The sequence below is a fragment of the Echinops telfairi genome, unplaced genomic scaffold (genome assembly GCF_000313985.2).
Source record: "Echinops telfairi isolate 266 unplaced genomic scaffold, ASM31398v2 ScPeMD7_443;HRSCAF=831, whole genome shotgun sequence".
In the NCBI taxonomy this organism is placed as follows: domain Eukaryota; kingdom Metazoa; phylum Chordata; class Mammalia; order Afrosoricida; family Tenrecidae; genus Echinops; species Echinops telfairi.
In genome coordinates this window covers 5,889,720-5,904,519 of record NW_022104341.1, presented here as the reverse complement: position 1 = coordinate 5,904,519, position 14,800 = coordinate 5,889,720, and the positions used below count along the sequence as shown (strand labels likewise).

Sequence of the window (14,800 nt, the reverse complement as noted above, 5' to 3'; positions counted from 1 at the left end):
GGTGCCCACTAACCTGGCTGGAGGTTAGATGTTCTAGCCTGGCTTCCCCAAACCCTTTACTTTCAAATCCCAGCCTATCTGCCAGGCCTTACTTAGTCCGTCCTTCCCCGCATGTGCCCTCTGCTCCAACCACACCCAATGAGGGTTCTTGAATCTGTGCACTTTTGGCTCAATGCCAGTGGATTTGGTTGTTTGGTTTGATTCTCTTTGCTTGGAGTATCCGTAGCCACGTCTCCACCACTGGAAACCCTTCTCACCGCTAGTGAGGTTTTCCTAAGCTCCCCCTATCACCAGCTGAACTGTATGTTCCCACAGTGCTTTAAACACCTTGACAAGCCCGTATCTGGTACCATCTCAGGGGTGGGGAATCTGTTATCTGACCAAAGGCTGCCTGGATATTTATAACATCACTCACAGGCCATTTTGATCACGGATTTCATTAACTCACTCTAATGTGATGCCTAGAAACGGCTTATCTTTGATGTTAGCTGGTATTGATCCCCCACCCCTGCACTAGACGGTCACTGTGTGGTCCCGCACAAAGTCGTTTACGGGTCAGAGGGTGGACTGACCAAGTAGGTCATAGAGACGGATATGTCAAGATGCGCCAAGAAAAATACCCAACATTTAGACACGGCCAAGGGGATGACTGAATGTTGCTTCAACGTGATGCTGAAGCTGCGTCTAACAGACCACACAAAGATGAACTCTCCAGAAGTGTGCTGTCAGCATATGGTGATTGAGCACGAGAAATGTAGCTAATTTCATGCCCAAAGTGACAATACTTTGGGATGTATTGTGTTAAATAAAATAGATCGTTAAAATGAATATAATCTGATTTTTAAACCTCCCCCCCTGGAAATGGGGCTGCTGTTGTGGTGCGCGGACATCAGCTGACTCTGGTTCTGAGTCAACCCTCTGTCACCGAGTCCCGTTGCCCCAGAGGGCTTCCAAGACTGTCCCCCTTACCAGAGCAGAATGCCAGGTGCTTCTCCCTTGCTGCCGCGCATATTTGAACTGACAACCTTTAGGTTCACCATGGAGCATTTAACTTAGCCATTGTGCCACCAAGGCTCCTGTGTAACTCCTAGAAAGGTTAAAAGTATATGAAAGTTCTTTTTATTTTTAATTGGAAAGCACTGCTTTGGAAGATTGTGTCCTTGTTTGACTTTGTTATGTTCTATCATTGATTAGGGGCTCTGACTGTGATGTGACATGTTACTTTTTAATCTGGTAGAGATTCAAATGATTTTTGTCCAAATAGGAAAGACAACCCTGATTTTATTGCTCTGTAGGGTATTTTTAAAAGGCCAAATTTGTCTTTAACTTTAAATATATATTGAATATTCTTGCATGTAAAGAATAGAGCATTCATATAGATAGATTCCCTCGCTTTAAACACTAGTTCCTCAACTGTTCTTGGCCCAGCTTTATCATCAGACTGATTTCCTCATTAATAAATGAGTCCAGTCAGTTCTGTGACATGTGTCCATTCTATAGCTGTGTGAGGCTTGCATTTTTGATGTTTTGAGAATTATACTGTGGCAGCAGACCCCTGTCTCTAGACAGAGCTTGAGAGCAAAGACTGAATCACAGACTTGCCTGGTATTAAGCGGGGGCTCAATAGGTGTTGAATGAATAGAAAGCATCTCTTTGAATTGGTGTCTGATATTTAATCTCCAACCACCCTTTGCACTTGTAACCCTATCGACCACTTTCTGGCGAAGAGATGAGATCCTCTTTTTTTTTTTATTGGCATATCATTCACATATCAATCCAGTAGCTCAATCATATTAAGAAGAGTTAGACAACCATCACCACCTTCAATTTGAGAACACTTCCTGCTTTCTTGTACTCAGTGATTAGCTCCCCATTTCCCCCAACCTCCCCTACCATACCTATTAATCCAGTTACTGTCTCTATAGATTTACCACTCCTGGATTTCATAAAAGAAAACCCCCCCAAACCACAACAACAAAATAAAACACAGAAAAGCCTCAATTAAAAAGAAAGCAGACACTATTAAATAGTAAAGCAAATTTAAAATAGATCAGAAGGGAGATCAAACGATAAGGTGTTAAATTTTAATCTAGTTGCATCTGTAATAATTCACTTTCCAATGCACTGTGCATGATCTCAAGGGTAGCATCTCCTTGGTCTACGGTCAGAAGGACTTCACTGGAGACTTAAATCCATGTTTCCCCTTCATTGTTGTTTTTTTTTAAACTGACACACGTTTAAAATGGGTAAAAGGAGAGCTCAAATGATAAGAGATTACATTTTAACCTAATTATATCTGCCATAATCTACTATACAATGCTCTTTGTCTAGTAACAAGGCTATTCACATCCTCAACTGCGGTTGAAGGGAATTCACTGCAGATTGAATCCATGGGGGAACCCTGCAGATAGATTTGGGGCTCCACTGCCATCTAGAACCTTCTGCAAACCAGGTGTTCACAACTTAAGCTCTGTCCCACTCCCTCCTTCCGATTTCGGTTTTAGTATTTACAGTCCTTGGATCACACAGGCTGGTATATGTCTTCCGTGGACTTGGTAGACACCAAGATGCGACTTTCTTTTAGCCCACCAAACAATTTTGAGGGTCCCGTGAAGGTACCCAGATTCTTGGGGCCTGACACCTGTCAAAGCAGGTCTTTATAATTAGCTCACGAATGAAGGTCTCCATTCCTGGCTTCCCACCTGCAGGAATCAGGGGCCCAGTGTGGTTCTCCTCCCTTACCCACCCAGCGTCCCAGACTGTTGCCAACTGCAGCACCGTAGAGACTCCCCCAAACGGCACCCCAAGATCTGGATTAAAACCCAGTGGCTTTCAAGGTGGCGCCGATGCGTTTCAGAGCAGAACTGTACTCCCTAGGGTTTTTCAATGGCTGCTATTTGGGGAAGCAGTTCCCCAGGTACACTGGGACCTCCCACCTTTCAGTGAGCAGTTGAGCAGGTACCCCTTCAACACCACCCAGGGTCTCCACAGTCTGGGTACAGAAGAGCTGTGGTGGTTGGAAGTCAGGAGCAGTGCCTTCCTTGAGAGCCAGTGATGCTAGTCAACTCCAATTCATCATGACCCTACAGGACAGAGCAGACCTGCCCCTGTGGGTTTCTTGACTGAAGCAGACAACCTCTTCTTTCTCTGGAGGAGCAGCTGGTGGATTTGAACTGCAGACCTTGCGGTTATCAGCCCGACCCTCAGAAAACATCTCTGAGTCCCAAGCGTCCGACAATTGCACAGAGAGGTCACTTGCACATTATCTTTTTTGTCGCTGCCGCCGCAGGCAGCATTTCAGGTGGCTGACTGGCAACTGGGGGGTGAATGGATTGCAAATTCCTTGAGGGCAAAAGCTTTTCATTTGCATGCCTGGGACCTGGCATTGCCTACTCACCAGTGAATACTAATCCGGGCCTCTTCCCTGCCCCCAGCTCTGGCACCACAGCAGCTTCCTCCCAATGAGCCTGAGAGTCGGACAGAACATTGATTAATCAATCTCTGCTCTGGGATTCCAGGGAGGCCCAGGTGATAATTAGGCACTGAGCTCAGAGTTGATGATTCTGTAGAAATGACAGCAAATTTACCCTTGTTCCACTCCTCCCCCCGCACCGCACCGCCTCCCACCCCCTTCCTGTATGGCAGTGGTTCTCAACCTTCCTAATGGCGCAACCTTTAATACAGTTCCTCATGTGGTGGTGACCCCAACCATAAATGATTTTCATTTCTACTTCATCACTGCCATTTTGCTACTGTTATGAATCAGTCGGCCCCTATGAAAGTGTCGTTCAACCCCCAAAGGGGTCGCGACCCACAGGTTGAGAACTGCTGCTCTATGATGATCAAGACTGCTTTTGGAGCAGTGTCATGAGATCAGCCCTCATGAACACTGGGTTTGGCGCTGGCTCGGAGCAAGGGCCCTTGCATGTTGCTGTTGGGTTGGGTGCTGTTGAGTTGATTTTGGCTCACAGGGTGGGTGTCCTCATGTGACACAGTAGACCTGCCTTCTCAGATTGGCTAGGCTCTAGGGCATCCCACTGAACCCACCCAACACCCTATGGCATGATTGTCTCCATTTGACAGGATGTGGAGGTGCCCAGAACCACATGACTTGCTCAAGGTCACTGGTAGTGAATGGCAATCATATTTTGAACTCATCTGTTCCCTCCCAAAGCCACACTGCCTTCACACCAATGGGTGGGTAAAGAAAACAGAGAGTCTAGGAGGCAGGGGGCCACACCTTAAAGCAGTGAGCACCTAACGCTTTCCTAAGTTAACAATTAGCACCTTAGTAGGGATTCTTTGCTAACCAGCACGCAGGAATGGGACATCGCTTCTGTTTCCTGTGCTGAAGAGAAGAACATTGATTCCAGACAAAATTCTCCTTCTGCCAGCCTCTTACCCTTCCACCTCCTGACCCCTGACATTGAGTGGATTATGACACCATGTGTTTCCAAGACTGCAACCCTGGACGGAAGCAATGCCCTCATCCTTCTCCCACCGAGGGGTTGGTGGGTTTTGAACAGCAGACTTTGTGGTAAATAACGCAGTGCCTAGCCCACAGTGCCACCAAGGCTCCTTACAGCATCCCCAGGTCTCTCGATTATCCCCGGTGTATGTCTCCATGACTCAGCTCCAATTTCTTAATCATCATCCAGCAGTGTTCCCAATATCCCACCTTCCTGCTTCCCTGGGTTCCTGTCCCCACTTCTAGTAGGCCACCTGTACCCTGGGCAATGGACTTGTTACTGTCAAACTCTTGGCAATTCTACGTTTAACAGAACAAAACCTTGCCGGGTCCTGGGCCACCTTCACAGTCACTGGTGATTCAGCATTTCTTATTGTGACCTACGGGATTTTCATTGGTAATTTTTGGAAGTAGATCAGCAGACTTTTCTTCCTAGTGTATTTCAGTCTGGAAGTTCCGCTCAAACCTGTCCACCTTGGGTGGTCTTGCTGTTTGTTATTTTTGAAATGCCAGTGGCATAAGTTCCAGCCTCACAGCAAAACGAAAGCCAGCACTCTCTGTCAAAGTGACAGAAGGTGGTGAGCTCTTGGTTTGCATTTGCCTCCCTCGCCTCCCCCTTCCAGTCACTTTACCAGAATCGACGGATGTTCAACCATCCCAGGAGACAGCATATGATCAAGAACCAGTGTTAATGAAGGAAGAAGTCCAACTTATACTGAAGGCATACGTAAAAACTCATGACTCCAAGAGATGATAGAATGTCAACTGAAATGTGTCAACAAATAGATGCGCTACTAGAAGCACCCACTCCTCTATGTCAAGAAGTTTAGAAGACAGCTCCATGGCCAGCCATGTCTGTGCCCATTCCAAAGAAAAGTGACCCAATGGACTCTGGAAATTATCTAAGAATATCATTCATATCACACGCAAGTAAAGTTCTGTTGAAGATCATTCAAAAATGGTCTCAAGTACATTGACAAGGAATTGTCAGAATTTCAAGCCAGATTCAGAGGCGGATGTGTAACAACAGGTGGCTATTGCCTGAAAGAAGAGAATACCAGAAAGATGTTCACTTGCGTATTATTGACTATGCAAACTCATTCAACTTACCCTATGGATAACATGGCGAAGAATGGGAATTCCAAAATAATTGTGCTCATAGACGAGGATCTAGGCTTTGGAACAGAACAAGGGCAACCATGTGGTCCAAAATCAGCCATCTGTCAACTGAGCAAATAATCCCAGGAGGTGGACTCTGTGAAGAAGAATGTGGCATTAGGATTCAAGGACGGCTCATTAAGAGCCTGTGATATGCAGATGACACAACCTTGCTTGTTGAAAGCAAAGAGAACTTGAAGCTCTGACTGAAGAAGATCAAAGACTGCAGCCTCCAGTGTGGATTAGAACAGCGTGGATTAGAACAGTGTGGATTAGAACAGCGTGGATTAGAACAGCGTGGATTAGAACAGCGGGGATTAGAACAGCGGGGATTAGAACAGTGTGGATTAGAACAGTATAGATTATTAGAACAGTGTGGACTAGAACAGTGTGGACTAGAACACTGTGGATTAGAACAGCGTGGATTAGAACAGCGTGGATTAGAACAGCGTGGATTAGAACAGTGTGGATTAGAACAGCGGGGATTAGAACAGCGTGGATTAGAACAGTGTGGATTAGAACAGCGGGGATTAGAACAGCGTGGATTAGAAAGAATTGAAGTTGTAAGGAGTACCTTGTAGTTGGCGCCACAACTGACACTCACGGAAGCCGCAGTCAGGAAGTCAAGTGGGAAGAGTCCGGAGTGTGACTAGCCTTGCTCTCAGACAGAGCACAGTAAAGTCGATTCTGGCAGAGACAGTGAGGCTGAAATGTAATAACGTATCAGTTGGTCTCCTTTCTGACCCATGTTTCATTTGTTCTAGTGTTTAATATTTTCTGCTTTGTTTTCAATTGAGGTTTTTTGTTTGTTTGCTTGCTTTACTTTGTTGGTGGTGGTGTTGGTGTTTTTGTTGTGTGTTTGTGTGTTTCTGTACATGGAATCCAGGAGTGCTCAATCTGTGGAGATGGTAGCTGGATGAGGGGTTCATTGAGAGTACAGCATGGGAGGTCGGGGGAGAAATAGCAAGCTAATAGCAGAAAGTACAAGAAAGAAAAAAATGCTCTAAAATTGATTGTGGTGATGATTATACAGCTCTTCCTAATACATTGAACGATTGTTGCATGTTATGTGAATTATATGCCAATAAAAGTGGTTTTTAAATTTGTTTTTTGTTTTTTTAAGAAGAAATCAAACGGGAAAATCTGCAACAAAATACCTCTTTAAAGTAGTAAATAAAAATCAGTGAAGGCATTTTGAGGACTGTGAGTCTGGGTAGACTAGAGAAACAAATTCATAGACACTCATGTGTATAGGAATGAGGCTTATATACAAGAGCAATTGAATATTGAGAAAACATCATGTGACTTCTTATCAGAAATGTCCCGCAGGGAGTGAGCCAGTGTCTCGCCTCCAAAAAGCTATTTCCCTCCTCAATCCCTCCAAATGAGGTCATCAATCTATGACTTGATTGACAGGTAAACTCCACCCCTTCACTCCTAAATCTCAGATTGACAACGGATTATGTAACTACCACAAGGACTAAGATGTGCTTGACCCAAGTCATGGTCTTTTCAGTCACCTGATATGCATATACAAGCTGGACAACGAAGGAAGACTGAGGATCAATTTGTGAATTTGAATTATGGTCCTGGTGAAGAATATTGAATAGCTTATGCATGGACTATCAGAAGAAAATTGCATTTGTCTTGGAAGAAGTACAGACAGATTGTCCCTTAAAAGCCAGGATGCTTATGTTGGATCTCTGTGGAGCTAGATATACCTCGGTCCTTGGCTCCACACTAGAAAGAATTCACACCGAAGCAAGTGTCCCAAAGTTCCCCCAAAGTTCTGCCAAAGTTCTGCCGCTTGACTCCGGGCTTCTGCCTTTTCAAGGATTCCACGGGGAGGCGTGGTGGACGACCCCTGATCGGTCCCATTGGCTGAATTGAATTCACCTGGCCTAGGTGGGCCAATTCAGGTTCATGCCCACTCATGTCTACCTGCGGGAAACCTGAGCCTCTGGGCATGTGCAGTGCGCCACTCCTTTGCTCCCATAGCTTGGCCCTCTGGGCATGCGTTAACAGACATTTCCCAGCCCTACTGCTAGTCCACCTAACACTTACACTTCTCATACATGACCCCATGTGGCTAGAGGTGAACTGGGCTCTGTAGGGTTTTCACTGGCTGATCTTGCTGAAGCAGATCTCCAGGTCTCTCTTCCTAGGCTCCTCTGGGTGGACTCAAACTACCAACCCTTCCGTTAGTAGCTGGCCACTTAACCATGTGTGCCACCAGAGCCTTTAAGTTTCTGTAATTCAGAGGAAAGCTTCGTGAATGGAGAGTGGTGGTATAGACAGCACTCTGGGCATGGTTCACGTCGCTGCATTGTACACCAAGAGATGGTCACCAAGGGCAGATGCTTTGTTATGCTTATTTGGCCACAATAAGAGCAAATACAAATCTAACAGGTCTACTCCACAGCCTGTCCATCTGGAGAGGGCCTGCGCCGGGGAGAGCCCAGGCCACCCATGTCTGGGCGCAGGGACCATGCAGGCTGGGCAGGGAGGCCAGCCAAGCCCCTAGGGCAAGGAAGCAGGTGGCAGCTCCCGCAGTCACGCCCCCGCTCTGTTGGGAAGACTGGCTCCACCTTCTGCAAGCTCAGCTAACAGGCAGCCTTGACGTCAGGGCTAGTGGAGGAGGCCGGGCAGCCACCCGGAGGGGTGGGGCAGTAAGCAGATAGGTGCGCCGCTTGCCAGGGGCAGGGGTGGGGTGCCATGAGGTCACCCCCACCACAGCAACACTAGTCTGGCCTGGTTGAAGGGGGGCTGTGATTTAGAGGGCTTCATGTTAGTCCCACGGGTCCCAAACGCACATTTGTCACAGGGATGGACAGGATTTGCGCTTGACCGGAAGGGCTCATTTGCTAAAGAGAGTCAGAGACGCTTCAGTGGCTCCTGATGATTTGTGTGAGGTTAAGGCTGACAAAGAAGCCCGGGTGGCACATTGGTGAAGCACTTGGCTGTGACCCAGTCGGTTGGCTGTTCAAGTCCACCAGCTGCTTCCACGGGAGAGAAGATCGATTCCAGCCGTGGCATTTCTACTCTGTCCTATAGGGCTGCTGTGAGTCAGAATAGACTCCACCACCTACAAAGAGTTGACAACCCTAACCCCAAAGACCCCCACGTGGCCCTTATGGAGTAGGCCAGGCGGAACCCGCCGCGAGGAAAAGCCCAGATGGCTGAGGCCAGGGCTCTGGCTGATGATGGGCTTTGAACCTTCGGTTCCGTACTTGGTCCTGGCTCACTTCAGATGGCCTCTCCTGACTGCTCCAAAAGGGGACCCCGTGGATTCTTGAGGGTCCCCAGCTCTCTGGAGATTGGCCAAAGGGACTAGAAGGGGCACTGAGTCCCTAATCTAAGCAGCCTCCACCACATTCTCACCCCCATTCTTCATAAACCACCTGGCCGCCTGGGGCGTCCGCTTTGCCAGGAACCAGGCTCGGTGACTGCGAGAAGAGGTCTGTGACCGGACGCCTGCGACCAACTAAGCCCTTCGAAGGGTTGCTTCTTCCCTCAGTGGAGAGCCGAGGTCCACAGCCCAGCCTGCTTGCCAGGAAAGAGCCCTCCCACATTCTGCCCTGCCTCGGTCATTCAGGATAGCGTGTTGCCGCCCCGCACAGCGGTGGTGGGGCCTGGCTGACTCAGGGCACTGGCCTGGGAGGACAGCAAGGAGAGGGTTGCTCCCCCCCACCAGACACCCACTCCCAGGCATGGGTGGATCTCAGGCCGGTCAGGACCCTCCTTGGCGCTCTCCCTGGCCACCAGCAGGCCCGAGCCCCTGCTTCCCCTGGGCTGCGCTGGTGTGGCAACCCATTCCCTGAGCGCCCCCTCTGTGCCGAACAGGTCACGTTTTTCTCATTTCATCCTAACACCACCCCGTGAGGGAGGCGCCGTCTCCGCTCTAAACCGACAGGCAGGAGGTGATTCGTGGAGACGACACTGGCGTCGGCGTGAACTGTCGGCATGAACTGTCGGCGTGAACTGTGCTCTGTGAAGTTTCCAGGGGCTGGCTTTCAGATGTCGACAGCCAGGGCTTTCCTCCGCGGCACCTCCGGGGGGAATCCAACCCCAGCCCTTTCTGGTGAGCAGCAGACTGGTGATTAACTGCTGGCACCCATACCCCACCCCAGGGACTCCAGATCCCCACTGGAGATAAGCCCCCTGAGGCTTAGCGTGTTTCCTGGGTCCGTGCCAGGCAGCTCTCACGCAGTCCCTCCAGGTAGCTATCCTTACAAGTGTTCCAGGGTGGAGATGTAGAGAGCAGACTGGCTAGTGAAGCTTGCCCCCAGGCAAACAGGGCTCAGTGAGAGAGCGGCCAGAGGGCCCAAAGCCAGCTGAGTTTCTAATCTGCTCTCCCTTCCTGCAGGCTGTCTTCCCTCCGCCACCCTTACTTTGCCCCCAACCTTTGCTCCAACCTTTGCCCCCAACCTTCCCCTCCAATCCTCCAGTGCCCTCCTCCACCCCCACCCCATCCCACCCTCCCAGACAACCGTCCAAAGCCTGCAGACCTTCCCATCCAGATAAAGAAGGACTCTTGCCATCGGTGAGTCGGCTTGGTCCTCCCCAGCCCCACCCCAAAGGTAGGCTGGAGCCCTCATCCTGGTGCGACCAACGTGACCTTGAAGCTGTCAGTTCGCATGAGGTTGTAGAGTAGGGAGTAGGCGCTAAGCCAGTATGACCAGGGTCTTTATAAAAGATGAGAAAGACCGGAGAGGCAGAGGGATGGACGGTGGCCATGTCAGGAGGAGGCGGGGATGTGAGGGGTCCAGCCACGGGGTCTGGCACGTTGGGCATTTCTAGGGTCCCTCAGTAGTAGGGAGAGGCAAAAAGGGACCCTTCTGATGGCCCTCAGAGAGATGACACCTTGATTTCGGAGTTCTGGCCCCCAGAACTGGGAGGCAACACACCCCTGCTGCTTTAAACCCCATTCACAGTGCTTTGTTATAGCAGCCCCTAGACACCCGTATACACCCCAAACCTTTCCCTGACCCTTTGTGCCCAGGTTGCTCCCCGCTGAGGTAGTTAGTTTATTGTGCCAGCCTGGCCAATAAGCACATGTGGGATTAATTGAAGGGCAGAGAGATGGGTGGCTCAGCAAGCCTCACCTTTCTTGTCTCTCGCTCTTTGATCATTGGACCAGTGTGCGGCTGCCTTGCTTGTTCTGTGCCTCAATTTGCAAGCTACGCTACCTGTGGACTGTGTCGCTGTAATTTGAGGTTCCTTCAAGACCTGCTTCACCACACAATTGGAATTTACATCTCTTGGGCTGGGGACTGACTGTTGGTGACCTGCCTTGCTGTTTGCTGCCTGTGCCGGGAAAGCCTGAATCTCTCTACAGAGGACGACCTGGCGGCCCTCAAGACTTGAAGGACTGCCAGTGTCTCACAACTCTCTAACACATTTGAATTGTACTGAGCCATTTGTACTGCTTGATAATTTAACTGTTTATTTCTTGTGTTATATAGTGTCTATCTATATAACTGCTTTATAATTTAATTGTTTATTTCTTGTGTTATCTATCTCTCTCTCTCTCTCTCTCTCTCTATATATATATATATATATATATATATATATATATATAAATAATTAGCAATCTGGTTTTATCTATTTAGAGAACCCTGTGCCACCCCATCTTCTATTGCACATACTGAACATAAGGGCACTTCCTCACGGTCTCCTGGTTGGTTGTGTGTGTGTGTGTGTGTGTGTGAGAGAGAGAGCCTTGTTTCTGACCCCTCTTGTCTTCCCTAAGGAAGGACAACCAATCATCACAGACGACACATTGCTTACAACCCTGAGGTTCAACTCAAGGCTGGAGATGAAACGTTCACATCTACCCGAGCAGCCAGGACAGCGCCAGACGCAGTTCATCAGTTCTCCACATGTGCATGTTCCTCGCATCTCCATGATCTTGAATGATCTTCCTAGGAACCTGGGGAAGTGGTCTCTCAGGTTCTGAGGGGTGAGGTGCTGTAAGGACGAGGTGACTAGCTGGTGAGGGGACGTGCAGGAGTGGGACCCAGGTTCTCTGCTCTTGAGTCTAGGGATCTTTCGTCTACCGAGGGTCAACTGTTAATGGAATGATGCGCTTGATTTCAGCTGATTCCTACTTTGTTTCCTCCTCACACCAAGCCAGCTGTGAGAAGAGCCCTGGGGAGACTGGTTGAGATGTGGTGAGATTGGCTAAGGGGATGGGAGTAGTAAAAGCATCCATGGCAGTTACATAATCTACTGTCAACTTGAGCGAAGGGATGGAGTCTAGCCTGTCAATCAGGTCATAGCCCATGAGGCCTCTGGGTGGTCATGGCTTTCTCCTGAGGATTCTGGGAACTCCTGTCTTCCTCCCTGGAGGTGGGATACACAGTCTCCCTCTGAGACATTCCTGTTGACAAGCCACCCTGATGGAGGCAGAGCCCTGGAGCTGGAGGAGCCATGTGAAGACCCACACCAGCCCTGAGATGCTTCCACTGCCATGGGATCCACAAGACTTTCAACCCACTGACTTGTGATCGTCCTGTATTTGGCGCTATTGCATGCCTGCATGAGTCTAGAGAGGAATTTATGGACTAGTATTGACATATGGCTAATATCGAACTTATGGACTTGATCTGGACTGGGCTGGGATGTTTCCTAATATACAATTGCTCTTTGATATAAAGTGAGTCTCCCTGGATTTGTTTCTCTAGTCTACCCAGACTGACACAGCAGCCCAGGGGACAATAGGCCCCGTGAGTCTAGCTTTAGCCGAGATTGAGATGCTGATCCAAGAAGGGACCCTGTAAGTACGCCTCAAAGGGCGTAGGCAGTTTCTTGGGGTCAGCAAAGTCCCTGCCCCACTCCATGGCCCCACAAGGACACCGGTAGGGGCAAGTGATCCGTGACAGAGCACCCTCAGGTGGCCACTCATCCACTCTCCAGTGGGAAAGATCAGGGAAACGGGAGGGCACTAGGACCTGCAGGGAAGGAGGGAGCCATCCAGGCAGAAGGGGTCGCTATTGCGGTTTGGCCACTGGAGCTCCAGGAGGAAGTAGCGCTGACCGCTCTCCCCTCAGGCACAGCTGTGGCTGCTTTGCCAGAAAGGAGGATTAGGTTGCACTCTCAGTGAGGGTGCCCCAAGGATTTGGGGTGCTTCCAGAAGCCCAGCCCCTTCTCTCTGGTCCAAGCCAAGCAGCCTGATCCCTGGAGGCTCAGGAGCTCAGTCAGGGTCCCGTAAGCTGGTGCCTCTCTGTGTGCACCGTCCAGGGGCAGTGCCAACGTGGTCATCACGGTTGCTTTGTGCACCCCCATCTTGTGGTTTCTCTGCCTTGTGGAGGAGGCCAGGGCTGAAGCTGGGACTGGGGCCGAGCGTGTGACCTCTGTTGGGTTTTGAGCGCAGCCCTGGTACGGGCTGCTTGCTCTGAACCTGCCCGGCTCCCTGCTCCGGGAAGCACAGATTAAATGAATGACATGTGCAGCGATTACAGATGAAAGAGATGGAGGGTGAGGGCTATCTCTAGGTCCTGCCGGGGAGACGAAGGCTTCATTCACCTTGTCACTTTGTACTGCGCTCCCTTGGCAGGTGTCAGCGGAACTGCCAGCACGTCCGTCCGATGCACACCCTCGCGGCGGCACAGGAGGCCTGCGGCGGGCTGGAGCAGGCCACAGCTGCACCAGTCAGAGCCGCCCCACGGCATTCAATCCATGATTGTCCCATTACCGACGCATGCTGGGAACAGGGCTGGGATCAAAAGCAAAGTCATCTGCAGGTTATGAAACAACCGGCGGACAGACGGACTCACTGCTGCCGGGTCAATGCAGGCTCACTGTGACCGCCCCTGCGGGTTTCTGAAACTGTCATTGTTGATAGGAGTAGACAACCAAGGAGCTGGTTTAGAACAGCTGACCATGTGGATCTCAGCCCAATGTGTAACCCTGACCGCAAAGCAGAGGAGGTGTCAGCTGTGCCTCCAGCCTGTCTAGGACCCTCCTGAGAGCAAAGGGTCCCGAAGCTCAGGAGAGGGCAGGGAACAGAGGTGCTCTCAAGTCCCCCAGCTGGGAACACCGCTGAAACGGCTCCATGCTAGTCGAATGAGCAAACGAACAAGTGGCTGGTCCAATGAGCGGAACCAACACGTTCGCTGGAGCACTACAGGGTGTCTGGACGCGATGCACTCTCTGCGGGCGGGCCCTCAGGGCCCTCTCAGGAGACCCTCCTCGCCAGTCCACCTTGACTCCAAGGACCCCTCCAGCCATGGGCTCTGCTGACATGCAGTCAGCACTCCACTCCTTATCCCCCAGCCCCACGTCGCAGCAGATAACTAACACTAGCAGGTCAGTGTCAGCACCGAGGCCCTTTAAGATGCTTGGCCTGGCTGGAGAGCCCTCAACAGAGCTGGGTGTATTTTTAGCTCCTTGGGCATCTGGACAGGTATTGAGATGCAGTCCCGGTTATAGACACCAGGCAAATCAGTATTCTGCTACCGGTCTCCACACGCAGCAGTTTCCATTCAGGGTCTCCAAAGCAAGGTTGCCATGGAGACTGAGCGCCAGGGCAACCGAACTTCCTGTAGGGAAACAGTCGCACAGGTAGAGCTGCGGGCCAATGGGGATGGAGGAGTCCCTTGGATGGCCAGCTTCCTCTCCTGAAGTCAGGGCTGTGGAATCCCTGACACCCCTGGAAGAGGTGAGTCCTGAGACAGAGCACACTGGCTAGAGGCATTCTGTTTCCGTCGTCATACCTGCTGTGGGACTGGTGTAGCTCTCCCTCTGTCCCTTCCTGCCCCCTAGGGCTTTGGCTACCCAAGGGGTCATCTGGGAACTGCTTGAGGAGGAAGGTGGCAGGGCCATGTTGTAGAAAGATTAAGTACCAAGTGTCAGAGCCACCAGTGCTGGTAGAGACCGAGGACGCAGGCTCCGCGAGAGACGTGGGGTGTCAGGTCAACCTCCTCTTGGTGCAGGACTCTGAGCAACCCACCATTCTCGGTGGCGCTGGACGGGTCCTTAAGGCCGTTCTGGGAGGCTACTGAGACAGGTCACAAAACCCTCACTTCACCCGTCCATCAACACAGAGGGCTTGTGCACCCAATATGCAAGGCAGCCGGGATGAACCATCGGAGGCTCCAAGAGATTCAGTGGGCCATGGCCCGTTACAACAGCCAGCGAGAGCGGGCCCACGAGACACAGGGGCCAGTAGGT

General features: G+C 50.5%; 1 protein-coding gene across 1 annotated transcript in view; it reads left to right on the top strand.

The window, feature by feature from the left end:
* The window catches only part of KCNC4 (potassium voltage-gated channel subfamily C member 4), a 54,303-nt gene extending 42,432 nt beyond the window's left edge, over nucleotides 1–11,871 (top strand). The window contains exon 4 of the mRNA XM_045292147.1: nucleotides 11,379–11,871. Within this exon, the coding sequence (XP_045148082.1) occupies nucleotides 11,379–11,545 (167 nt within the window). The 3' untranslated portion in view covers nucleotides 11,546–11,871. The remainder of the gene's footprint in view (nucleotides 1–11,378) is intronic.
* Nucleotides 11,872–14,800: the final 2,929 nt, after the last annotated feature.